Source organism: Ochotona princeps, chromosome 9 (genome assembly GCF_030435755.1).
Source record: "Ochotona princeps isolate mOchPri1 chromosome 9, mOchPri1.hap1, whole genome shotgun sequence".
Taxonomy (NCBI): Eukaryota; Metazoa; Chordata; class Mammalia; order Lagomorpha; family Ochotonidae; genus Ochotona; species Ochotona princeps.
In genome coordinates this window covers 34,270,199-34,297,904 of record NC_080840.1, presented here as the reverse complement: position 1 = coordinate 34,297,904, position 27,706 = coordinate 34,270,199, and the positions used below count along the sequence as shown (strand labels likewise).

General features: G+C 49.0%; 1 protein-coding gene across 1 annotated transcript in view; it reads left to right on the top strand.

Moving 5' to 3' along the window:
- Positions 1-27,456, top strand: part of MATN2 (matrilin 2) — a 138,643-nt gene extending 111,187 nt beyond the window's left edge. The window contains exons 11-19 of the mRNA XM_058668895.1: positions 5,544-5,666; positions 7,854-7,976; positions 11,182-11,304; positions 15,544-15,957; positions 18,241-18,393; positions 19,256-19,327; positions 19,955-20,089; positions 20,462-20,560; positions 26,932-27,456. Of these exons, the coding sequence (XP_058524878.1) occupies positions 5,544-5,666; positions 7,854-7,976; positions 11,182-11,304; positions 15,544-15,957; positions 18,241-18,393; positions 19,256-19,327; positions 19,955-20,089; positions 20,462-20,560; positions 26,932-26,987 (1,298 nt within the window). The 3' untranslated portion in view covers positions 26,988-27,456. The remainder of the gene's footprint in view (positions 1-5,543; positions 5,667-7,853; positions 7,977-11,181; positions 11,305-15,543; positions 15,958-18,240; positions 18,394-19,255; positions 19,328-19,954; positions 20,090-20,461; positions 20,561-26,931) is intronic.
- Positions 27,457-27,706: the final 250 nt, after the last annotated feature.

The following is a 27,706-nucleotide window of genomic DNA, read 5'->3' as shown; positions in this document are numbered from 1 at the left end:
CCCACATCTGGATTGTGCCTTTGTCATTTTTCCATGCCATTCTTTTTTCTCAAAGTGTGTTTGTAACTAATGACACGCTGACCTCACCCCTGTGAAGGAGTGTCTGACCATGCCATTAACGGTGGATTTGGAGCTTTAGGAATGGCTATACAAGAATGTGCGAGAGAACCAGATTGCTTAGAGGTAGCCTTGGGAACTGTGGGTGAGAGAAGCATTTTTCCCACTGGCTGACAGATGCGTGTGGGACCACACGTGCACAGCCACCTGTCTGCCAAGTCTTGTAATCATGGGCCAGGTTTTCAGTGCACACGTGTGTCCCCCAACTCCGCCAGATGATGTGATAGCTGTGATGGGGGAGCTGTGATGGAGTCCCAGCTCAGCAGCTAAGAGATCCTTGGCCTTTATGAAGGCAGCCCTCCCTCCACTTGGAGCCGCAGGGGTAGGTGGTCTGAAGAACCATCCACTCCATTTCTAGAAAGTTCTCTGAAGCATGGAGAAAAGGGTGGGTGCCACTGTTGTCCTACTCTATAATCTTGGCTCCCTGACCCCAAGGTCTCTGATTGCCCAGCTCTCCCTGGGGGCTATCCTGGCCTTTAGCCATTAGGGGCACACACTGGAGCAGTTGCTGGAAGACCTCCCCTCTCCGGAAGATTACCTGAGATAGACCCTGAGCAAGGGCACTCAACACCAAGAAAGAGTCTACAGGCCAGTTGGGCATGGAACACACAGCCCTCCTCTGCCCCACCAGGCTCGTGAGCTCCTGGAGGTCAGAGGTCACAGGCCAGGTCAGAGTCTGTGGGAGATACTGCATCAAGTGAAGTGAGTACAAGCATGAATGGACAGAGACCATGGCTCCTGGCACAGGGTCCACTCCCTACTCTATAACTCTCCGTGGCTCCCACTGTCCCCCAGAAGAAATTCCAATTGCACTCCTACAGTGGACCTGTGGGAAAGCCACCCCTGCGCTAGGTCTTCCCCAAAGCCTCCACTGCTTCTGCCCAAGTGGGAGGCCCCTACTCTGGGAAGCGGGGGCTGTGGCTTCCCATCTGTCCTGCATCCCTGGAGGGGGGCTGCCCAGCCCACTCCTCGTGTGTCATCCCATGGGGGAGCTTCCTCCCCCACTGCAGGGCACCTGGCCCTACCTGCCAGGTCTGACTCCGTGGCCGTTGGTGCCTGCTGCTAAAGACACTGCAGCAGAACACAGGAATGCTAGACCAGGAGTTCAAGGACTGGATTTCAAGCTTGTCATTGCTGCCCCATATGGGAAAATTGACTCTCCCTAGGTCGGCCTGCTTATCTGTAATCTGGCACTGATTATGGCTGCCTCTTTCTCGCAGGGTGGTATGTGTCCCAGGAGGAGACTCAGGCAGAAATGCCTGTGAGTTCCTAGAGTGCCCTATTCGCTTAGTGGGCACTCCTTCTGTGGCCTCCCACTTGCCACATGTGGGTCTTTGAATTTCCAGTAGCCCAGGATATCCCTAACATGGAGAAGGTGGACTTTCTGCAGACCAGATGTGAGCTGTGTGTTCTGCAAGGCAGGTGTGTGTGTGTGTGTGTGTGTGTGTGTGTGTACACGCACGCACAAGTGCATGAGGGAGGAGGAGCCCAACTGCTCCCCAGGGCCACACCTGTGGGGTTCTCTTGAAAGCATCTGCACTAAACTCTGGGTAGCAGGTCTTATGACTGGATTTTCAGAGCAGAAAACCAAAGGACTGTCTCCTTTGGTTCAACACGTCTTTCCTGTTGCCTGTAAGGTGCGTTAAGGGATGATGCTGGAAACAGGAGAGAAGGGCAGACACAGCCCATTGATCTCATGGAGGTCGGAGCCCAGTGAGGAGCTGGACACAAATCCAGAGGTCATAAACGATGGAATACTTGGTGCTTGGAGATGCCAGGGAGGGGCTGGCTGAGGGCTTTTGTTTGTTTTTTTTTTTTCCCACTTTATTTATTGGAAAGGTGGGAATGGCAGGGAGAGAGAGAGAGATCTTTCATCCACTGGTTCATTCCCCAATTGGCTGCTACAGCTATGGTTGGACAAGGCTGAAGCCAGGAGCTTGGAACTCCATCCACATCTGATATGTGAGTGGCAGAGGACCAAGCACTAAAGGCGTCTTCTGCTGCTGTCTCAGGTACATTAGCAGGGAGCTGTATCAGAAGTGGAGCAGCCAGGACTTGAGTTGGTGCTCATATAGGGTGCAGGTGTGGCCTGCACCCTAATGCTAGCCCGTAGAGGAGGGTTAGTTCATTAAGGATGAAATAGGAAGTGTCAGGGGGTGGGAAAGAGGTTTTCAGGGAGATAATTGACTTCCTAGGTTGGACGAGTGCAGAGGGAAAGCGAGGGTGGAGTGCAGGTGCTGCAAGCCTTACCCAGGGCTTTCTGTCTTAGCCAGAAACTCCCAGGAAGCCTTCCGGCTCCCTGCAAAGGGAGAGAGTGTTGTAAGTGGAGCTGCTTGTTGGAAAGAAGACAGATTGGACAAGGTCAAGAGTGTGTGTGAAGCTGGGAATTTGCTTCCAAGCATACCATGTGTTTCTTTGAGGTCTCAGCTGCTCATGAGCTATGGGCTGGAAGCTGCAGTTATTTGTAACACAAGCCTTTCCACAGGACCGCTCGCCTCATGGCTAGCCCCAGAGCGAGCAGTCAAGACATGAGAGTGAGAACACACAGGGAGAGAGCCAAGACAGAAACCCCTGTGTCTCTGATAACTCCAGAAGTGACCATGCTCTTGGCCACTTGGACCCAGTGTGAAGAAGGGGACAACACAGATGAGTGAATGCCAAGGGATGGGGTTATGTGAATACTGTTATTCAGTTTCATGTAGTTGACTTGGCCAGGTTCTGCCCAGCACCATCCTCCGCCTCTTACACACATGACTTTTCACCTGTACTGTACCTTGAAGAACCATCCTGCAGGTGGCTCTGACATGGGGCTGGCAGCAAGGACTCACTTGCTGGTTCTTGAGCAGACACTCTGAGGAGGAGGCAAGGTTTTAAAAGCATGCACGGAGCAAAAGTCCCAAACAGCTATGATTGGCAAATCCCAAGAACAGGGCTAAGAATCCTAGGAAAGCCCAGGGTTGAGGACATGCCCAGTGGGCACCTAGTTTCCCATTCAGCAGTGCTGTTTACCCCTGCCAGCTGGGACCATCACGGCTCAGGCCAGCCTGGATGGGGAAGACTTGCCATGGTTCTTCAAGCTGAAGGCCTGGGCTGGAACAGACAGAACAGGCATGGGGCAGGCTCTGGCTGCAAGGGCATGCTTAGAAGTCTTCTGGATCCTGGCTTGCTAAAGCTGACCTAAAAGAGCCCTCGCTATTTTATTGACTTGCAAAATGCAGTGTCTGTTATACATTCCTGACAGAGGTGATGGAACTCCCCTCCGCTGCCAGCCATCAGCATCATGGATACCTCACTTGTACTCTCTGCTTACTGTCTCTCTTGGAGGCACTGCCCCCCAAGTGATCAGGAACTGCTGTGCATGACGAATGAGCCCAGAATGTGCTCAGAGAGGCAGCCTAGTCACGTTCCAAGCGACCAGGCGACTCCAGCTCTGCTTGGAATCTCTTCTGCAGCCATAATTCTACTTAACGACATTTTCCCTTTGGGGATTTTGGCAGCACTCTTCTGCCCCAAGAAAGACAGGCAAAATTCCCTCTGTGTTTGAAAGCCTACTTGGGAATATAGCAATGTGGTGGAGTCAGAACACACATGGGACTTATTGTTATAAGATAACATTTTTTAGTCTGATTATTCCACTTGCTGATTGTTGGTGTTGGCAAGCTGTTCACATTCCCAAACCAGAATTTCCCTCACTCTTCAATGAGAGGAATAGCAGCTGCCTTTAACAAATCCAGGATGGCTCAGGGGACTCTCCTACAGAGAGAGTAGTGCAAAAAGGCTTGACCAAGACAGTGTCAGGTTTGTGCCTGCTTATAATTGCACCCTGTGCGTTGGGGTCTTGATTTTATAACAGATATGTTTCCATTGTGAGAATTCTGTTCTGTCTGAAAGCATCATATGTGTATGGTTCTTCCAAAAAGTCACTGTCCACCTGTTCTCAACAGCTTTAAAATATCAGCCTGTGGGATGGGCATTGGCACAACAGGATTGCCTGTGTACATTATTGTTGTGCCTGGGTCCAAGTCCCACCTCTGCTGTCAATTCCAGCATCTTGCATGCTAGGAGGCAGCTACAGTGGCTCAAGGAGCTCAGTCCCTTGTCACTGTGTGGGAAGCCTGGATAGTTTCCTTCTCAGCCCAGCTTTCGCCATGGTGGGCATTTGCGGAGTGAACTGGTGGATGGAAGCTCTGTCTGTCTGTCTGTCTCTTGCTTTTTTCTTCTTTAAAATAAGCTAAAACCTGAACAAAATAGAAAACCAGCCTGGTGTGACAGGTGCACAGATCTGTTCTCCCAGAAGTCACCCAGGCTCCTGGATGGCAGGGCTGCACTTGGATGGCTCAGTTCAGTGACCTCGTGGTCATCCTACTCTCCTGTCCCACTCCTGCTGTCAGTCACTCCATGAATGTCACAGCCTCCGTCTGGGCACTTCTCACCAGCTCGCCCGGGCCACCGGACCTGGTGGAGCAGGCGTCTATCTCCCGGCTCTCCAGTCTTCCCCAGCCTCCTTTCTGTGCAGAACAGTCTTTTTCAGAGGAAGTCAGACCAGAGCTCTGCAGTGCTGCTACCCTGTGGCAACCGCTCTCCTCACACTGCTCCAACCACAGCCTGTGAGTGCCACGTGGTCTGGCCCACCCCACTCACTGGCCCCAGCCCCAGCCTGGCTCCAGGGTGCTCCTTCCCAACCAGCTGTGAAATTCTTGTCTTTTTTTGTTTTCCTACCTCTGCAGCTTGCACATGCTGCCCCTCCTGGCTAGAAATACCCTTTCTCAGATACCCCCAAGTGCTTCCTGTCTTCTTCAGAGCTGTGTCCATTTGCTTATCTGACTGCGCCACGTGAAACAGCAAATCCTCCTGCTCCCCTAATGCGAGGGCCTCTGTGTTTCCCCATTTGGCTTGTTCTCCACTGGACTTCTCCCCACCTGCTTCTTCATGTGTTTGTTTATTGTTTGTCTTCCATATCCCATGCTGCCTGCTGCCAAATGTAAGCTTCAGAAAAGCAGAACATGTGTTTTCTTCACTGTGAAATCACCGGAGTGTAGAACAGAGTCGGACTCAGAGTAGGGACTCAAGATGTCTTTATTGTTTGAAAAAATGAATGAATGGATTTCCTAACTGTGATACACACACACACGTACCTAAGTGGATATGTAGACAACTTGCCAGTATGTAGTGAAGTTAAACTTATTTGTCATATTTAGAGCCCATTTATCTATTTCCTTTCGTAAATTATCATCTCAGGTGCACTCTTCCTATGGAGGTGATTATATTGTTTTCTTTATGTGTACTCTGTACTAAGAGTTTTTCTCATAAGCATGTTCTGTAGTCCGAAACACACAAGAGAGGATTGTCATTCTTTTCCTGGCAGGTGTCTGAAATGTCTTGCAGGGTGGGATACGCCACTAACAGATGTTTCTGTGATTGCTCAGAGTTGGATGCCTGTGCGCTGGGGGACCATGGCTGCGAGCATTCCTGTGTGAGCCGCGACCACTCCTTCGTGTGCCAGTGCTTTGAGGGCTATCTGCTCCGGGAAGACGGGAAGACCTGCAGAAGTAAGCCTCTGCCTCATGGGACCATTTCAGATCACTGTGTGACATCTCTGTCCCAATCTTTGCTGTAAATTACTCTCCCAGCTCAGTGCTGTACAACAAAAATGTGATGTAGGATCCTAGGTTGGATCCTGGGACAGAAGGACAGCAGGCAAAAACTAAGTCAATGGAGTTTGGTTACTATTGGTGTATTTGTGTGAATTCATTCATTATTTAAAAATATAATAAATAAATATAGGGCATCGTACATGGCTTAATGGCTAAATCCTCACTTTGCAAGTGCTGGGATCATGTTTGGGCACTAGTTGTACCCTAAATGCTCCACTTCCCAATCAGCTCCTTGCTTGTGGCCTGGGAAAACAGTAGAGGATGGCCCAAAGCCTTGGGAACCTGCACCAACCTGGGAGACCTGGAAGAAGCTCCTGGCTCCTGGCTTCAAATTGGCTCAGCTCCAGCTGTTGCATCCACTTGGGGAGTGAACCAAGTGGATGATCTCTTTCTCTCCTCTCTGTAAATCTACCTTTCCAATAAAAATAAATAAATCATTTTTAAAAAAAGGTAGCCTATTATTATAGGTTAATAAATGGTAGAGGAAATTTGGCCTAGGGAATATGAGCTTTCTCTGTACTGTTTTTTAGGCGAGCATGGTTTAGCTGTAGCAGAAGGACATGCAAGGATATTTCTAAAGGTTCATGGGAAAATGGAATTAAAGGCTAAGTTGATTTGAGTGCAAAAAAATTAAAATCCATGCATAGTTTCTGCCTTATGCATTTTCTAGAAACTTTAATGCCCTTTGCACAGTGAGAAATCTGAGTCCAATTCTAGCCATGGCCTATATCAGCTGGAAGAGTTGGTGAATTTCTCTGTGTCTCCATGTGTTTGTCTTTAATGGGGTTACTGCTGCTGTCATGGAGATGACCAGACGATGAGGACAGATTCTCAGAGATGCAAGTGTCCGCATGAGCCTGCCGCTGTTAGTAGCCTCAAAGTGATTCCCCGCTGTAAATTCCAGAACTATCTCTGGTCTGCTCATCAAATTTCGAGCCCATGATTTCCAACCCATCAGTCACCACCTTCTCAGGCTTCGGAAGCCAACAGTATTTGAAGAAGAGATAGCTCGATTTTTCCAATAGGAAAACAAAATGAGTCTTGTAAGTCATATTTTACGTAAGGGACAAAGTCAAAATTCAATTTTGGTGTTGTTTGTCTGCACTGAGGTTTAATCTCTTAAGTCATCATCTCACCAAGGTTTCCCTTTGGGCAAAAAAAACTATGGCTGTGGGAAGTCGACAATGCAGTGTGGGTTTTTTTTTTTCTTTTATCTTTTTTTAAAAAAAGATTTATTTATTTTTATTGGAAAAGCAGATATACAGAGAGGAGGAGAGACAGAGAGAAAGATTCTCCATCCAATGATTCACCCCCCCAAGTAACTGCAACGACTTGTACTGCGCCAACCCGAAGCCAGGAGTCAGGAACTTCTTCCGGGTCTCCCACGCAGGATGCAGGGTCCCAAGGCTTTGGGCCATCCTTGACTGCTTTCCCAGGCCACAAGCAGGAAGCTGGATGGGAAGCAGAGCTGCCAGGACCAGAAACGGTGCCCATATGGGATCCTGGCACGTTCAAGGCGAGGACCTCAGCTGCTAGGCCACCGTGCCGGGCCCTAAGATTTTTTTATTTTTATTAGAAAGGCAGATCTCCATAGGGAAGGAGAGACAGACAAATCTTCCATCTGCTGGTTCACTCCCCAAGTGGATGCAACAGCTGGGAGTGAGCTAATCCAAAGCCAGGAGCCAGGAGCTTCTTGCACATCTCCCATGTAGGCACAGGATCCCAAGGCTTTGGGCCATCTACTGCTTCCCCAGGCCACAAGCAGAGAGCAAGATGAGAAGTGCAGTAGCCAGGATGAGAACCAGAGCCCATATGGGATGCTGGCATCAGAGGTGGAGGATTAGCTAAATGAGCCATCGCACTGGTCTCCAACCCGTTGCACTTTTATGAGACCTAGAAAGCAGGTGCGGACGGCTGGCGGTGGGGATGATCTGACTTGGAGGTGCCGACCTGCATCCTCAGCCTGACTGCCCACTCAAGTGGTGCTGGAGTCCATGGCTGAGGCAGGCAGCCCCTCCAAGGGAAGCTCCGTGCCACGTCTGCTCTGGTGAGGTGGTTCTCACGTTGATTTGCAATGCCCAGGGAAGGATGTCTGCCAGGATGTGGAACATGGCTGCGAACACACGTGCGTGAGCCGTGGCGAGTCCTACATCTGCAAGTGCTTCGATGGCTTCCGGCTGGCACAGGACGGCAGACGCTGCCATAGTAAGTAGCCTCTGGGCAGAGCGGAGGCCTTTCCCTCAGTGGCTGTGTGGATGTCCCAGGCAGTGCCTGTCACTACTGGACAGAATTAGAATGTCTGTCAGCAGTCGCTATGGCATCACAGATTAATCAAGGGTCTTTGTCTTCTGGCTTACAGTCAGCATAAAGGGTTACAGACAGGAAGCTGCATTGGAAGTGAAGCAGTTGGGAATTGAACTAGTGTCCATTGGGATGCCAGCATTGTAGGCAGTGGCTTAGCACTCTACTCCAATGATTTTTTTTTTAAATTCTATATTCTCTATCATTTGCTTCTGCAGTTCACTCAGAATAGACTCCGAGAGTTTAGTTAATGTATTTGGGTTCTCCAGCAAAACAGACATAGTGTGTGTGTGTGTGTGTGTGTGTGTGTGTGTATCTGTATCTATCTGTTTATATACATATATGTGTGAGTGTAGAAAGAGAGAAGATTGACTTGTCTAGGGGATTTGCTCATACGACAGTGTGGCTGGAAGGTGTGACGTGTGCAGGGCAGGCTAGAGAATCAAGGAAAAGTTGCTGGAATGCTGGTGTCCAAAGGCCACGTGGAGGCCCTATTCCCTCTTCCTGGGAGACCTTGGTTTCTTTCTCCTAAGGCCTTCTCTGGGTTGGTCGAGGCCCACCCACATGGTGGAGGGTTGTCTGTTTGCTGATTGAATTGTTCATCACATCTGTAAGTTCTCTTCCTAGAATGTGTAGGCCGATCTTTGATCAAACAACTGAGGACCATCACCCAGCCAAAGGGTTCCAAAATGAACCATCCCAGTACCCACCGGAAGACAGGGATGTTCCTACCTGTGCTCAGGGAGGCAGGTGTTGGAAGAAGCATTGATGGAGATTCTAGCTACTCATCCCCATTTTGGTGGTTTAGACTATGCCTGCTTACCTTTGCAACACTCTGGCCCAGTGGTGGAATGATCCTTCTTTATTTTATTAGAATTTATTGTATTTATTTGAAAAGCAAATATAAGAAGAGAGACAGAGACAAAGATCTTTCATCCACTGCGTCACTCCCCCCAAGTGGCTGTAACAATTGTGGCATTGCCAGGCTAAAGCCAGGAACCAGGCTGAGTTCCCCCGTAAGTGCAGGAACGCAAGAACTTGGGCCATCTTCTCCTGTTTTCCCAGGCATGTTAGAGAGCTATCTATGGAAGTGGAGCAGCCAGCACTCAAACCTGTGTCCATGAGGGATGCTGGCATCTCAAAGAGAAGCTTAAGTTGCTATGCCACAACACTGGCCCTGGAATGGTCCTTTTTGAATTAGGCAAGATCAATCTGTTTGCTTCTGAGCTGAGCTTGATGTGTAGGGATTTCTTCCCAGATTCCACTGAGATCATTGGGAGCCCCTACGGACTAACAAAGTAGGGTGAAGGTGGGGTGTTCGCATCATCCTCATTCCTCTCTTGCTGGAGATTGTGTTTGAACAACTGACTCCACAGACGCCCCCAACAGCCTGATCCGATCCTGCAGGGACCCCTGCACCAGGCTGTGTTTCAGCTATACCCTACAACATCCCTTCTGCGGAGCCCAAGTCTATTCTGCTGTGTGTTGTCTTCCCGAACCATTTGTGTATGCCGACAGACAACATTTACCACTCAATACTGTGAGCTTTTGTACATGCAGCACTAACTTCAGCCACTGCAGTTTCATTCTTAAGTCAGATTCCACTATCCCCACCCTACAGGGCTGGGAACCTTTAGTCTGCCAAAAAGAGCCTCATGGAGATATACGGCATCATTCACAGGCCAAGCAAAATGATCAGCAGAGAAATTAGCCTGTTTTAGAGAGAGGTACTGAATCTTGAGTGCCAGCTGTGTCCGCCCTTAGCAAAGCCAAAGCAAATGGCCCCCACAGCCTTACACAGCCCACAGCACAAATGCTTCTCCTCACCCTGTGAGGGTTCTGGCATCCCTGATGCTAGTGTCAGTGTGAATTCTCTCCTTTCAGAGGGCCAGGGCCAGAGCAGAGCCTAGGCCTTCACACACTGCCCAGCAGGTGCCTCAGCTGTGGTCGGAGACCTCAGGGCTTCTCGGGGAGTTGCCAAGGTCTGTGTCTTCATCTGTACATTGCAAGCACTTGTCCCTGCTTCCTCCTTTTCACAGGATGACAGGAAGGTTGAAGAACTATAACCACTTTGCAGAGTTCACATACCTCACACATGAGACAATCAAAATGCAGTGTTTGGGATCTCCATGGAAAACAAATATCTGAAGGGCAGTGCATGGAACAATGCTCACATTCATAGTGAGCTCAGACACCCGTCCTCCTGGTGACCACCCAGACCTGGGGAAGCCTGAGCTTGCTTTTATCTCTTTCTTTCTTCAAAATGTATTTTTTTTTTGAAAGGTAAAGTTACAGAGAGAGAAGAAAAGAGAGCGAGGGAACTTTCCATCCACTGATTCACTCCCCATATGGCCACAATAGCCAGAGCTGAGCCAATCTGAAGCCAGGAACCAGGAGCTTCTTCCAGGTCTCCCACATGGATGCAAAGTTCCAAAGCTTTGGGCCATCCTCTATTGCTTTCTCAGGCCACGAACAGAGCTGGATCGGAAGTAGAGCAACCTGGACCTGAACCAGAGCCCATATGGGATGCTAACATCACAAGGCAGAGGTTTTCTTCACTAAGCCAGGGTTCTGGCCCCAACCAGAGCTCTCTTTATTCTTCTTCTTTCTTTTGTTATAGATTTATTTACTTTATTTGAAAGAGTTGGAGAGAGAGAGAGAGAGAAAGAGAGAGAGAGAGAGAGAGATTTCATCCACTACTTCACTTCCAAATGGCTGCAAAGGCTAGAATTGATTCAGTCCAAAACTGGGCTCCCAGAGCCTGTTTCTGGTCTCCCATGGGGGTACAGAGTCCCATGGCCTTGGTCCATCTCTGCTTTTCCAGGCCATCAGCAGGGAACTAGATCAGAAATGGATCAGCTGAGATGCAAACTAGGACCCACATGTGATGCTGGCACTGCAGGTAGAGGGTTAGCACAATACACCACTCCAGTCCCCAGGGTGAGCTTTGTAAGAGATACTTTGTCTGCACTTTCACCTATGCAAGTCCAAGGCTACAAAGGATGCTGGGAAGCTGGTTTGAGTGGAGATGGAGGTTGAAAAGAAGGGCTTTCTTCCCAGCTCCAATAGGGTCACTCACCTTCCCCCCAACCCCTCGCTTCTTCCCCAGGGAAGGACATCTGCAAGTCTACCCCCCACGGCTGTGAGCACATGTGTGTGAACCAGGGCGAGTCCTACATCTGCAAGTGCTCCGAGGGATTCCTTCTTGCGGAAGATGGGAGACGATGCAAGCGTAAGTGATCTGAACTTGGCTCTGTTTTTTCAGCACGCCCACCTTCCCTCATCCCTGCATCTCTCATACAGAAGGGCGTGTGTGCACAGATGCAGAATGGGGAAGAGGCAGATGAGCTGCTGCGTCTGTGGAAACACTTGTGGTTTTGTTTAACAGTTAGTTCTTAAGCAGCCAGAAAGCCAGCGTGATCTTCGGATGGTGGAGAGTGAGGGACACTGGGCTGTGCTCCGAGCAGGGGAATCCCATTCAGCCCCGGGAATGGTGTTTTAGAAAGTGATAGGGATCCAAATCCAAAAATAAAACTGCAACATAGCAAAGGAAACCCCAGTTATTTTATACCTTCAGAGTATTGAATCCCTTTATAAACATGGCATAAACTTAAAAACAATGGCAGAAAAAAAGGAGTAATAAATAATATAAGAGTTCTGGTATCTTAAAAAAAATTGACTCATTTATTTGGAAAGCAGAATGACAAGAAGGACCAAGAAAGAAATCTTGTACCCACTGGCTCACAAATCAAATGCGTGCCTGACTGGGCCAGGCTGAAGCCAGGAGCCAGGAACGCCTTCCAGGTCTCCCACATGGGTGGCAGGGACCCATGTACTTGAATCATCCCCTGCTGCCTACAGGCACATTGGCAGAGAGCTGGATCGGAAGTACATAGTAGCCAGGGCTGCAACCGGTACTCTGACATAGAATGTAGGAAGCTGGAGGCACAAGCTCTGGTTGAACCTGCTGTGCCACAATACCCATTCCTAGCATGACTATTTTTTTAACCTGTTGTTTAGGGAGCAGTCATTTAACCCAGTAGTTAAGATGTGGCTTAAAATGCCACACCCCCTGTTTTGAATACCTGGGTTCAACTTCTCACACTGGTGAGAGCTTCCTGGTAATGCGGACCCCGACAGGCAGCTGTGATGGCTCAGTTCATTGAGCTCTGCCACTCGTGGGAGAGCCCTGGATGGAGTTCTCAGCTCTTTGGTCCCACCTGGCTCAGCCACAGCTGTTGTGGTTATTTTAGGGAATGGCCCAGCAGATGGGAGCTCCCTGTCCCTGTCTGCTTCTCTCAATCTGTGTCTTTCAAATCTTGGAAAAAAGAAAAACAACCCTTGAAAAAAACTGATCATTTCTCTGTTGGCCGAGGTGTGTTGTCATGAGCAGTTCTACGTGGATCAGTAAGTGTCTGAATTGGTATGGTCTTTTGGAGGGCGGTTTGGTGTTACATTTTGGAGTCACATTTTAGAGTTGAGTCCACAGACATGTATAGTGCTCACAAAGTCATATGTACAAGAGGCTGTGGTTAAAACATGGTTTTCCCCCTTCCAAAAATTCTTGCTAAGCTTTGGTCCTGGTGTTGCAGCAGTAAGAAGCGCCGGACCTTTCAAACTAAGTGCTACTTTCTGTAAATGAATGAATTCTCACTTTCAGGGGACTGGGTGTGTGAGTTGCAAGAGGAGGTTGTGGTGAAGTGAACCTGGCATGTCCCTGTGGTCCCACTCACCCGCGTGTTGTTCTCAGTGTTCCTGCCATGTGACACGGTAATCCACGGCACCCTCACCAGAGATGGAGCAGCAGCTGGTGCCAAACCTGGGAGTTATACAAACCTACTTTTCGCATAAATGCTTAGTCTCAGGTTCTTCATTATAGTAACATGAAAAGGACTAAGGCATCAGGATATTTTATGCAGCTATTTATAGCAACCGAGAAACTGAAAACAAGGCTTTATGCTCTTGACTCAATGTTCATCAATTATGATACCACTGGATAGTAGACTATGATGCAACTGTTAGGAACAAGGCAGCTTTCAATGTGTTCCCAAAATATTTTAAGTGTTAAAAAGCATGCCACTGGGCCCGGCGGCGTGGCCTAGCAGCTAAAGTCCTTGCCTTGAAAGCCCCGGGATCCCATATGGGCGCCGGTTCCAATCCCGGCAGCTCCACTTCCCATCCAGCTCCCTGCTTGTGGCCTGGGAAAGCAGTTGAGGACGGCCCAATGCATTGGGACCCTGCACCCGTGTGGGAGACCTGGAAGAGATTCCAGGTTCCCGGCTTTGGATCGGTGCAGCATTGGCCCGTTGTGGCTCACTTGGGGAGTGAATCATCGGATGGAAGATCTTCCTCTCTGTCTCTCCTCCTCTCTGTATATCCGGCTTTCCAATAATAATAAAATCTTAAAAAAAAATAAAAAAATAAAAAGCATGCTACTGAATGATTTTTATACTGTCATTATGTGGTATCATTCATGCTTCTATAAAAATTGCTCTCTTACGTACTCTCCTCTGCCCCCCTCCCCAATACACACGTACGTACTTGTGAAAGTTCCTGGATGGCATCTCATTATCAGAGTGTCTGAGTTTCAGCCCTAGTTTCACTCTCCATTCCACAGTGAATACATAATGTATACAATGATAAGCAGCAGGTCCCTGTCACTCCTTGGGCCATCTTCCACTGTTTTCCCAGGCCATAAGCAGAGGGCTGGTTTGAAAGCAGAGTAGCTAGGATATGAACTGGTGCTAACATGGGATGCCAGGGCCATAGAGTGCAGAAGGATCAGCGTACTGCACCACTGTGCCAGCATGCTTTTTAATCTTGTTTACTGTCAATCATTAGTTGCCCCAAGAGCTTTGGAGTAGCTAAAGAATTCATGACAGTCACTCATGTTTAAGCTTTCATAGATGAGAAGCATACTTACAGGTATGATGCCAACACATGCCACTTCATTCATCCAGCCCGTCAGTAGTGTTTATGGAGCACCCATTGTGGGCCAGGCATCAAGATCACAGAAGTGAAAGAGGCCCAGGCTGTGCTGACAAGGAACTTACAGACTGGCAGAGAAGATGGACACAGAATTAAATGCTCAGTGTACAATGTGACTGCTGCCTTAGCGGACATTAGATCGCAAGTGTTGGGCGTCTTGTCTTGATCGCTGCTGCAGTCCTCTGGTACTTACCACCTTGCTTAAGGCAAGAGCTCAATGAAGATGTTTTAGGATTTACAGAGAACTTTACCCTCAAGTTGGGGTACCATGAGAGCTCCTTGGAAGAGCTCGCGGCCAGAGTGAATTATTACGAACCTTCTTTCCCAGTGCAGTCAGAATGCCAGCATGTGTGCGCTGTTAGCCTCCTGGAGTGACACTGTAGGGACCTTGGAAGTATTGTTCAGAAAGTTTAAGGTACAGCCTCCTGCCCCCCTGCTGCCCCCAATCCAGCTGGTGGTGATCCAGGGTACACTATGTACCAGTTGGTAGCTAATTTATACTGATGTGATTTGTACAATATGTACATTTTGCTTGTGAAAAACATGCAGTTTTGATCCCTTTGTTAAGCCAAACACAACAGCATATCTAAAAACTGTTGAGGGGAGTGACCTTAGCATAGCAGTTAGGACACTACCTAGATTGTCTCCCTCCATAGCAGGGTACCTGGGTTTGAGCCTCGACTCTGCTTCCCAGTTCAGCTTCCTGCTAATGCACAGCCTGGGAGGCAGCAGATGATGGCTCAGGGACTCAGGCCCCTGCCATCCACATGGGAGACCTGCGTTGAGTTCCAGGCTTCTGGCTTCAGCCTACCCCTGGCCTCACCCAGGCTATTATGGGTATCTGTGGGGAGTAAGCCAGCAGATAGAAGATAGAAGATCTGTGTCTCATTCTGTCTTGAAAATAAGATGAAAATAGGGCCCAGCGTGGTAGCCTAGTGATCCCATATGGGCACATGCCTAGGATCCCATATGGGCACATGCCTAGGATCCCATATGGGCACCAGTTCTAATCCCGGCAGCCCCGCTTCCCATCCAGCTCTCCACTTGTGGCCTGGGAAAGCAGTCGAGGACGGCCCAAAGCCTTGGGACCCTGTTCCCACATGGGAGACCAGGAAGAAACTCCAGGCTCCTGGCTTCGGATCGGCACAGCTCCAGCTGTTGCCGTCACTTGGGGAGTGAATCAAAGGATGGAAGATCTTCCTCTCTGCCTCTCTTCTTTGTATATCAGATTTTGCAATAAAAATAAATAAATATTTTAAAAAGATGAAAACAAATAAAAATTTTAAAAATAAAGTATCATATACTTAGTTTCATTAAAAAAAAAATTGTGACCCTCCCAATTCCACTTGTCTTGCGTTTTTTCTAAAGAAGCACAGATGTGGTTCCTCCAAGCTGTGATGTCTCGAAGGGAAGCCTAAGTTCTCTCCACTCTAGCGCATGAATGAGTTGTAACCGCATCAGCTGTCTGTGTGTTTCCCCGTAGGATGCACCGAAGGTCCCCTCGACCTGGTCTTTGTGATTGATGGATCCAAGAGCCTCGGAGAGGACAGCTTTGAGATTGTGAAGCAGTTTCTCACGGGGATCATCGATTCCTTGGCCGTCTCCCCCAAAGCTGCTCGAGTGGGCCTGCTCCAGTATTCCACGCAAGTCCGCACCGAGTTCACCCTGGGCAGCTTCAGCTCGGCCAAGGACATGAAGAAAGCCGTAGCCCACATCAAGTACATGGGCAAGGGCTCCATGACAGGGCTGGCCCTGAAGCACATGTTTGAAAGGAGTTTCACCCAGCTGGAGGGGGCCAGGCCTCTCTCTGCACGGGTACCCCGAGTGGCCATTGTGTTCACCGACGGACGGGCTCAGGATGACGTCTCTGAGTGGGCCACGAAGGCCAAGGCCAATGGTAAGATTGCAGGATGGAGTTTGGCTCAGTTGGTGGGCATGGCAGGCCAGAGGGAGGTTCTGGCAGAGCAGAGATGTCAACCTCTATGGCTTGCTTTAACAAGCCGCCACCTAGCTCAGGACCTGACAGGACTTAGGTCAAGTGCTGGAGAGGGACAGGGAGGGGTCGCAGCCTGGGAAGTCAGGGTACCCAGCCTACCCCTGGTGCAGAATCTCCTACTGTGATTTCCTGCCCAGAGAATCACCCCTTCCATGAGCTCTTGCACGCTGATGGATATGCAAATTCCCAAACACTGGGCTACTTGCTTTAGAACCCCCTCAAGATCTTGTTAAAAATAGCTTCCAGGAGTGGGGCATGCATTTTGCCTTTCACTCAATGCTTCCTGTAAATACTCTGTAAAAGCAGCAGCCCCGGGTAGAGAATCCTCGGGTGTTGGCAAGAGGCAAAAGTTAGCTGCAGAGAAACCATCCAAGTCTTGGAGAAGGGAGTGGCTCTATACTCTCTGAGCTCTTCCTGACCCTGTGGATGAGGCAAGGAGGAGCCTGGGATGTGCAGATGTGAAGTGTGTGTACAGAAGTGAAGAGGAAAGTGCACGGCTTTGGCCAAAGGGAGTGTTGTGGCTAGGATGGTTGGTGGCATCTAGTTCAAGTACAGGGGTCCCCCTGCCACCCATATAGGAGATCCAGATGGAATGCTAGGCTCCTGGCTTCAACCTGGCACAGTGCTAGCTACTGCGGGTGGTTGGAGAGCAAAACAGAGGATGAGAAAGGATCAGGGAAGGTATTTCTGTTAATGCTTCTATTTGTTTTACTGAGATGAATCTGAGTTCTACTGTCTCTTCAAATTTCTACAAATCACCCAAAGACAGGTGGCATATTTATTTGGTTCTTCAACCAACTAGATTTATCTGATGCAGCAGCTTCTAATGTATTCAATTACCTTTATGTAGCTAATACAGTCTTTAAATGGTGTCACCCTTTTTAGGAAGCTGTGTGTAAAGTCCCTGGGCTCCCAGACACATATGCTCAACTTGACTGTGGAGCTTCCACAGACTCAGAGTAAGACATATCTCTTGCCCTTGGCTTAAAGAGCCATTTTTGCATTGGGCAGGGTGGGGGAAGTGTAGTCTAATGAACGAACCAGAAGAAGATATTAGTGCCAAAATCATTGAAATCAAGCAGAACTTCTTTCTGACCATGTTCTGCTTTCAGATGAAGGGCATGGGCCAGTTTAGGGGGAGGCGAGTCCAGCAATTTGTTTTAGAAAATCCTTTGTCGGGCCCGGCGCCGTGGCATAGCACCTAGAGTCCTAGCCTTGAACGTGCCAGGATCCAATATGGATGCCAGTTCTGATCCCAGCAGCTCCACTTCCCATCCAGCTCCCTGCTTGTGGCCTGGGAAAGCAGTCAAGGACAGTCCAAGGCCTTGGGACCCTGCACCCACGTGGGAGACCTGGAAGAGGTTCCTGGATCCTGGCTTCGGATCAGCACAGCACCAGCCGTTGCAGCTCACTTGGGGAGTGACTCATCGGACAGAGGATCTTCCTCTCTGTCTCTCCTCCTCTCTGTATATCTGGCTTTCCAATAAAAGTAAAAGAAATCTTTGAAAAAAAAAGAAAAAAGAAAAAAAGAAAATCCCTCGAAGCAACCTCATATCCCTTTGGGAATCTAAGGTTGATACCTGGGTTTGTTCCTTTTCTGGATTTTTGGGTTCTCCTTGCAACTTAGCGTCTTCCCAAGTTTGTGTCATCCCAGGAAAGGTAGATGAAAGCAGCTTCCCTTGGCCCCGGGTCACCTAGGATTCTTACCCTGTGCCTTCAACAAATAGAGACCAAGTGGTGTAGTAAGGGCATCAAGTGACCTGCTCCATAGACTTCCTGAAGAGATGCCCCTGAGTAAACCCTAAGATAGTAGTCTTTCCGACTTACCCAGAAAGCTAATTCTGGGAACAGTTAAAGAGCTGTTAACTAACCCTGCCCAAATGCATACTTGTCAACTCTGAAATAATATTAAAACTTTTAAATAAATAAAAATCTTTTAAAAATATAAATAACCCTGCCCAGAACTAAGCAAGATGGTGGGAGTTCAGCTCCCCTACTTCCAAGTGCTTCCCCTCTCTCTGGACCCCTCTCTCTTTTGTTCAAAATAAAAACAAAATCGGAGGAGTGTTGGTATGTACTCCTCCACTCAGACCACCACTTAACATCTGGCTGGCTTTGGGAGCAGGGTCCCGACCGTGGAACACCGCTCCAGCCACCTTGTTCTTAATCTTCCCCGCACTGTAGGTATCACCATGTATGCTGTTGGGGTTGGGAAAGCCATTGAGGAGGAGCTCCAAGAGATCGCCTCCGAGCCCACGGACAAGCATCTCTTCTATGCCGAAGACTTCAGCACAATGGGAGAAATAAGTGAGAAGCTGAAGATGGGCATCTGTGAAGGTAGCGTAGCACCTACTCCCAGCAGACACCTTAGCCCACAGGACAGCATGAACCCCTGACTGAGGAGTTCTCCACCTACTTCTTCCACATGCTCCCCCACAAAAAAGTGATGGGCAGGGCCGGTGATACCTAGACAACCTAGACATGGAAGCAGGGATGAAGACTACTGTGGCTAGAGCACCTGCTGCGCACCCAGCACGGTGACAGATGTTTTCACATGCCGGAATACTGAGGCTTCCCCGGCATGCTGCAGGAACTCAGGAAGGCCAAGGTGCAGTTTTGTTAAAGGTTGTCCTTGGAGCAGAAGGAGATGGGCAGTCCTTACAGGCTGTAGCTGGAGCTATGCATGTTTCCAAATGAGAGACCTCACTTTCGAATTCAGGTGCACCTTTCCCTAAGTCGCCCCCTACTGCTTCCGTACAGCAGCTCTGTCCATCTTTCCTTTCACTCGTGTCCAGGTTCAGTCACCTGTCAAATGCAGTAATGTGTCTTGGTCCTCTCAAGGGAAGGGCTCTGAGAGGAAGGGACGGGAAGATCAGTTAAGAGTTCATTGAGTAGATCATGCTTGGCCTCTTGGGGAGCAGCTGCCATTGCAACTTGATCCCTCAAGAACTTTTTTTTCCGTCCTAATCTCTGGACATGACCTTTAGGCGAGGCAAGTCTTAAATAAGGTCCAGATTTTTCTTACTGGAGAGAACTGACCTCGTGTGGTCATAGATAAGCATTGCAACTGCTTGCTGCCGTGAATTTTGGGTGTTGGCAAATAAAGCTCTGGAGTTGGCTTGGGACCTGCCTGCCTCCCAAGCTCTTAGGTGTACACATGGGCAACTGTCACTCCTCTTGGTCATCTTTTCCTGTTCAGCTCTAGAAGACGCTGACCGAAGACAAGATTCCCCAGCTGGGAACCCACCAAAGAGGGACCACCAGCCAACAGGTAAATTGCAGTGTTTCCAGAATCTTCCATGGGTGCCTGCACCACAGCTTCTCTCCAGGTGAGAGTGGGAAAGAAGTGGAATGAAATAATATTTAAATTATGTGCCTTGGAACCATTTTGCTCCATCACAGCAGGATTCACTGACCCTGTACTTGGAGCCACAGCTGAGGAATCTGTGTGTCCTCTCTGCTGATGCTCTCTTTGTTCTAGCATGTCCCAAAGTACACCTGTGCTCCAAGGTCTAGGAACAAGAACAGTATGCCATTGATAGCTGCTTGATAACCACCTAAGTGTTAAGCTTGGGGTGAGCATTTGATACTCACATCCCATATCAGAGTGTCTGTTGAAGGTTTGGTCCACTCCACTTCTGATCCAGCTTCCTGCGAATGTGCACCTGAGGCAGCAGGGCTGATGCTGCAGGTGCACGGGTCCCTGCCACTCATGTGGGAGACCCCACACTGGGTTCTGGGTTCTGAGCTGCTTCTTGCCTATTGTAGGCATTTGAGAAGCAAACTAATGATGAAAGCTCTCTGTTTCTCTCTCAAGTAAAATGCAAATAAATAAATAAGTGTTGTTCTAAAAAACAGTGTTCAGCATGTTGGACTTCAGTTTTCTTTCTCTTTACAGAATCTGAGCCTGTCACCATAAACATCCGAGACCTCCTCTCCTGTTCTAATTTTGCAGTGCAGCACAGGTACCTGTTTGAAGAAGACAGTCGGTCACAGGCGACACAAAAACGTTTCCAGTCCACAAAATCCGCAGGTAACTCCAAGCGAAATAGTGCTAGAAGATCACTTAGCACCAGCTTTCCGACTTACCAACAAAATTAGCTTAAAAAAGGAAGCAGGAAATAGGATCAAGGAAAAGAGAAGGAAATTAAGTTGAATGAAAGCAAATAAGTACAAATCTAAGAGAAGCTGGAGTGGCCTGCCCAACTAAGGCACGAGCAGGCCCCTGGCAGTGCTGGAAGCACACACAGCCCCGTCCTGGTGTGCCTTGCCTGGGTCTGGCTGCACGGCCAACGTGGAGCCTTTCTTTGATTATGGTTTCCACTCTGTGCTGATTGAGTCCTGTGACTGTGTAAGGGCAGTATGGTGAATGAGAGACGTGAACGCTTTCCATCTGCTTTCTCAGGAAGCCCTTTGGAGGAAAAGCAGGAGCAATGCAAGTGTGAGAACCTGATCATGTTCCAGAACCTTGCAAATGAAGAAGTGAGAAAGCTAACCCAGCGCCATATCCTTTGCCAATGCCATGCTTCCGTGAGGAATACAGAGAATAAAATCTCAACATTTCACACTTCTTTCATGTGGGTTGGATTGGATGAAGCCATTCCCACGGAGTCACAGAGAGTGATCTGTGGGAGAGGATTTTATTTCTTCATTGAGTGATCTGGTGGGTGTTTGGGAGTCAAAGGTGAGTTGAACTTAGCGGCAACACTTGGTTTGCCATCTGCTGTGCCAGGGGATTAACAGAATGTCCAGTTGGCTGCCAGTATGCAAAGTGCAAAGACTAACTGGGCTCCCTGCATGTTGGGAGGATGAGGGGGACTGGCACAGTGTGTGGAGAAAAAGAACATCCCAAAGGTTTCAGACTTGTTCGGAATACCATCCCTTTCCTTTAGCCCTGAGTCAGACTGCAACCACACTGGGATCCGGTTGTGTAGTTCCCGGAGGATCGGGGGGAAGGGGTAGGAGAGGAAAGAGGAAGGAGGGGAGAGGTTCTTTTTTCCCTTCTTTTTTGGCACTAGAGATATTTGATATCAGCACTCTGAATGATGAAATGTTCTACCAAGGGAACAGCGGGATCCAATGATTCATTAAAATAATATCACAAAGAGAAAGAATACTTTGGGACAACAGAGAAATGAGAATTCAGTGCTTTGAAACCCCAGACATCCTGCCAGCTATGGAGAACTCAGAATTACAGTAAGCTTGCTGAAGCCGACCAGAGCTGGCAGAGGGTTGTCTCAGCATGCATCAACTGGTCCGCAGGGATGTGACTTAATTCAAAACCACCACTGTGCCAGTGGCTTTATATAATAAGGAACTGCACAAAGCTGATTCCTTTCTGAAAGCTGCAAATATGCTCCCCAAGGAAAACACACTAATCTCTCTCGACAGTGGTTAAGAGAGATGATGAATCTAGTCTCTCCTTCTGTGTAAAGGAGCAGATGGGTGGGCTCTTTACAGGGAAGATAATGCTTACTTGTTTCTTTTTTTAAATTATTTTATTTTCAGAATCTTTACATAGTTGATTAGAGCACAAAGGGTCAAGGGCTACAGGAAAGTGGGTAAGACCCTTGTTTCTACATTATAATTACGTTTTTTTCTGTATTTGAGGTAAGGGGGGGGAGATAAAGGGAGAAGCTCCACCCAGCCTCCCACCCATCCCAGTCCCCAATGTGGGACATGCGCCCAGGGCACTGCTCAAGTGGTTTTGATAGTTTAACAATTCTGAATTGCTGCCAATCTCACCACTCCAAGCACGATGAAATCTCTCCAGAATCCACTGGCTGACATAGTCCACCTTAGCATCTCCACTTGCCCAGATTTTCCCTGCTAACACTTGACTGGTGTAGTAGATCCATTTGTTCTGTCTTCTGTCCTCTGTTGTGGTACCAAGTGTCCTCTGCAGACTTCAGTTTACTGCCATATCCTCCATGTGCACCTGGATAAGCTGTGCACTGCTCTGTCTGAGCCTCTGAGGAGGCTCAGCTTTGACACTTGCACTCCATGGTCAGACCCCGGAACCTGCACTTCTCTTCATGGATGGGGTTCTGAGTCCGGCAGGTCAGTAGGAGGGATCCCCAAAGAAACTTCGTCTGAGGCGATCCCAGACCAGATTCTTGTGTGTGCTTGCCAATACGGAGCCCGGCACAGTCCATTGCCCCAATCAGCTTATGCATATGCTGGAGACTGCATTTGCTGGGTCAGTTCTGTTTCCAGCCCTGTCTTCCACACGAACCAATGGGTGTTGTAGTCCAGCCTGATTCTGCCCACCACATGCTTGGCCCTCACACAAAACAGTGGGAGCTGCAACCTAATGGGAGCGATCCACAATAATCCCCACCAGGCCTGCCCACTGCCCTGGTTCCTGTGCTTGCCAGTATGTATGGCTGACTGGTCCAGTTTGTCCCACATCCCGCTCAGCTCCCGAACATGTCAATGGGCGTTGAAGCCTAGTTCAACCCAAACAGCCCCACTATCCAGCCCACACACATGCTAGTGGGTGCCGTTCTGTCTAGCCACCGCTGCCCCAGTCCTGGTTTTCATGCTCTCCAGTGGGAGTGATAACCCCAGAGGGAGGTACCCACTCCCACTGCTGGATCATACACTCTCCAGGTGGTTCTGCAGTTTAACTTGCTAGAATTATCCCCCAGTACCAGTTTCTGCCAGCTGATGCTGCGGCAAAGCCCAACTAACCCTTACCCACTCTGATTTATGCTTGCACCAGGAGGAACAGTCAGCCCAGCCTGACTTTTCCCTGATCTAGCTCACATGAGGCCCACAGGTATTGTAGCCCTGCCTGGTCTGGTCTGCTCCATCCCAACTCATGCTCTCCAATGTGACTGGTAGTTTAGCAGGGGAGCCCCCCACATCCTCCCTACCAGCTTTGCCCCCTCAACTCCTAGTTCTAACATGTGCTGGTTGGGTGCTGCAGGCCAGTCTGGCATGGCCCCCCTTGCCTCGGCATTTGCCAGTGGGTGCTGTAGCCTGGCATGGCCCAGCTCACCTCTCTTCCAGCTGATGCTAGTGGGGGTTACAGCCTAGCATAGCCCAGCCCAGCAGGAACCAATGAAATCCCAGTCATACTATGTAGTGGTATGTGTTGCGACCAAACCTGGCCCGACCCATACTCTGTTCTTTTGCTCATATTTGCCAGCGGGTGATGTGAACTGGTTCAGCCTGGTCTGCTCCAACCTATGCCAAATGTATGCCGGTGGGTACCTTTCCTGGTCTGGGCTGCTCCCTATCATGGTTCTTGCAATCACTTGCAGGGTCTGTGTCCCAACAGAGGAGTTTCCCAGTTTCTCTCCTAATGCCAGATCTCACGCATACCAGTGGGTCCATGGGCCAGCCCAACTTAGTCCACCTCCTGTCCTGGCAAGAACAATGGCCTTTATTGACTGGCCTTCAACCCATTCTGGTCCCTACTGTTGGATGTTTCAGCCCAGCCAAGGCTCGTCCATAGCCAGACATAGCTCATACATAGCTCAGTAGGGGCAGAGCCCTAGCCTAGTCCGTCCTGCATATACCCTGGTCCTCAAAAGCACCAGATGGTGCTGGAGTCTAGCCTGTCTTGGTGCCACAGCCCCAGTCCACGCTTGTGCCATGGGAGACTGCAGCCATATCCAGACCAGAATGCAGCCCCCACTCTGACCTCCGCACTCACCCCAACTCAGCCAGGGTGTCCTCCTATCTCCCCAACGAGGCCTATTCCCAGCCACAGATTATGCATGTGCCAGTAGTTGCTCTGACTCAGCTTGGCACAGCCCCTTACTTGTCTTGGCCTTTGCCTTAGATAATGTAGCCTTGCATCCCTGGCGCCTGCAAACCAGGAGGTGTAAGAGCCTAGCTTGGCATGACCTGTGCTCCAGCCTGATTTTGCCAGAGTCCAGCTCCAGCTGAGTTCGGAACTCGAGAAGGGTGCGTGAAATAGGCATAGAAAGAAGAGAGATGGACCACTACAATTCCAAGATCATTTAGACCATGCGAGAAATCTGTCCGCTTTATTTATACAGAAGCAGTCACAAACTCTGGCACAGACCTTTTACGTCATGGTGTTGCATCCACTCCACTGCAGAGTGCGGCCCCAAGCAGTACAATTACAAAGTTTTCTTTAGGGGCAGTTTGACACAGCTTCAAGAGGAGCACAATTTACAACAGCTTGAGAGGTGCGTGAGGAAGGATTCCACATTCCTTGCTTATCTCGGCTTGCCAGCCCCCACCTGCTCTCCTCAGGTCTGGGCTCTAATCTTGGCACTGCCTGTGACAACCAGACCCCTACCTTGAATTATGTATGGGTTAAAAAGTCTGGGGCCTTGGTTTCTGGGGATTGGGGTCATTGACATTAGTTGGCCATTTAGGCCTGCAAGCTCAGCCTTTAGGGTCCCAGTAGCTACATTTTTTTTGTCATAGCAGTTTCAGCCCATACTCTCATCACTTCCATTTGTTTGTAAAATTCTTATCAAGCCATTTCCCAGAAGGCATGCTATATGTCTGGGCCAGATTTCAGGGCAATGGGTAGGCATACAATAAGGTGTCCAGAAACGGCATGGGTTTAGTTGTACTCCTGTGTTCAGTTAAAGGCCCATTCACCAAGACATTATCAATAACATTAACTCTCAAGCTCATGTTGGTCGCAAAAGCCATCTCACAGGGGCAAACAATGCCTCAATAGATTACAAAATTCTTAGTGGGGTGGTTGAGTGTCCATGCAAAAAGGGGGTGAAACTGTGTCAAGGTGGTCAGAGAGAAATCTGCCAGGCCCTGCCAAACAGCTGGAAACTCCCCCAAGCCCTGCCAAGCAGGGGAGCTGTTCTCTTCACACCTTCGTGTTATTCACACCTACTGCATGGACCCCAGCATGATTTCTGTTGTTGCTTGTGAGCTAAGGTTTGCTCAGCCCTGCCCGGTCCACTCCCTTCCATAACCAACCCACACGTTAGCCAACAGTTGGAACTACATTGCCCAGCTTGCTCGACCCCCAGGCCTGGACTATGTGATAGTCATTGAGAGTTATGACCCACTAGGGAAGTTCCCAAGTTCCCCCACTTAACCAACTCCCAGACCCAGATCTCATACATGCCAGTGGGTGTTAGACCAGTGCCTGGCATAATCCACCATTCCATCTAGGCCTTGTATGAGCTGGTGAACGTTGCAGCCTTGCCCACTCCCCACCCTGTTTTAAGATGCACATTTGGGTGATGCTCCCTTGACCTGCCCAGACTGTTGTCGGTTCCTTTATCCATAAGTGATGGTAGGTTCCATGAATCACCACCCCAATTCTTAAGCTAACCAGCAGGACTTGTATTTCCACAGGGCTGGGCCCATTTATCCCCTGCAGAATCTACCCCCAGACCTGGTTCTCTCGCATGCTGGTTGGTGTCCTGACCCTTCCTAATGTGACCCATCCCCTGTTCCAACAATCACTCAGGTACTGGTATCTAGCCCTGCCAGAGAGGTCCTCAACCATAGCTTTCATGTGGACTGGTGTGTGACAGTCAGTGATGTTGTCTGCCAACAGCCCACCTCAGGACTCCCATGTGGGCTGGGGAATCAGTCTGACCAAAACAGATCTTATGGACTCTCCCCTCCAAACCACCAGGTCTCAGTCCCCATGCTTGCCAACAAGTTCAGTGACCCCATCACTGGGAGTCACACTGGATTCATCCCTCACCTACACTCACATTGACCTTGTCCATGGATGTCTCTAGGCAGCAGTTACATACCCCATAAACCCTAGAGCTCACCGCCAGGTGGCAAGCAGGCAGAGCCTAGAGCCACTTGGCGCTGGCCTCCCAAAAGCCCAGGACTTGCTCATTGCGTCCGTGGCCAGAATCCCAAGCATTGGTCTGACCTGGTTCAGGTACCCTCTGCAGCCGCCATGCTGCTGAGGGCTCCTTTTACCTAAGCCCTGTGGTTGAACACCCACCCCCTAGGTTCCTCCTGCCACAAGTTGGTGGCAGCAGGGCAGGGCCAGAGACCTACTCCTGTTCCTGAGATTCCCTCATGCGTACTCACCACGGGGAGAAGAAATCTCTCCAGCCTCCCAAAAGCCCAGGACTGCTCACTGCGTGGTGACAGTGTCCATGACATGAGTCCCAAGCATTGGGTCCGACCTGGCTCGGGTACCCTCTGCAGCCGCCACACTACTTGAGGGTTCCTTTTGCCCGAGCCCCGCGGTTGAACACCCACCCCCTAGGTTCCTCCTGCCACAAAGTCTGTTTCTTTCTCTTCCTCCCATCCCACCTGTGAAGATCTGCTTGAAGAGAGACTAATGATATTACATAGGAAAGAATATGGGTCAGAATTCTTCTTGAAATGGGGACTAGTGTTGTGACGCAGCACATTAAGCTACTGCCTGCAACACCAGCTTTTCATATGGGTACCAGTTCTAGTTCTAGCTGTTCTAATCCAGCTCCCTGGTAAAGCATCTGGGAAAGCAACACAGGATGGCTCAAGTGCATGGGTCCCTGCTGCCTATGTAGGGTAACCACACACAGTTCCTAGATGCTGCCTAGCCTGGCCCTGCCGTAGCCCTTACAGTCATTTGGGGAATGAGACAGTGGATGGAAGATTTCTCTGCTCTGCAACTCTGCCTAATTAATTTTTTTTTTCTTTTAAAAGGACACATTCAAATTCAGCTATCAGGCTTTGATAATGTAAAAAAAAATTTAACCCTAGAAATGTTTGCCTTGACAGCAGGTATCAAATGAGTTACTCCAAACTACAAATCAGGGTTTTAATATCCATGGCAGGAATGGAGGGGTAGGTACCTTTTACTTTGGGAAGCAGTCAAGTTTTGATGCAGATAAATCAAGTTGTATATGACTACAAATAAAATTAGCAATTCAGATTCTTCTTCCTTAACTTGAGATTTACTGGAAGAAATGACACAGAGGATGGAAGCCTTGGAGAATCGCCTGAGATACCGATGAGGAGGAGCAGGACCTGCGGCCCTGAGGATGGCTGACGCAGTTCAGAGCCCCAGGGCTCAGGCTGTGTTTGGGTCTGTAACATGGCAAAGCCAGACAGAACCAGTGCTGAGATGGCTGGCTTGCTACAGAGCAAAGAACAGACACACTAACTTGTGTGAGTTTATTTAGAAAACGATCTTTTTGAATTCTGAGTTTTCCAAGTGAGACTAAATAAGCTATGCAAGGCATTTCGTAATATACCGTGGACATGATGTGCGTCAGTGTGGGCCTGCCTTAGAGTGTTGCAATCTTATTTGACTAAAGTTTGTGGTCCGACTTCCGTAGAACACTGGCCATAGGAAATGCTATTTTTTGTATTGGACTTTACCTTGATATATGCATATGGATTTATGCATAAAACCACAGGACATATGTACTTGTGTAACAAGCTGGGTTTTTTAAATACAACATTAAATTTAACTTCAACAAATGGTATTCTGTGTACAATTCTTAGTTTAGCTTTAAATCTAAAAGCTAAGTAGATATGAGAAATGGTCAATATGTATCAGAGAAAAATGTTGACTCTCATAAGCAAGAAAATGCAGGTTAAAACAGTGACACCATTTTCTCAGCCAGTGGCCTGCCCAGAGTGTGTCTGACTAGTGTTAGTAAGGATGTGGAAATTCGAGACACTGTACACTGCATGCTGTCAGGCTTAGAAGAAACCTGCTGGTGACTGC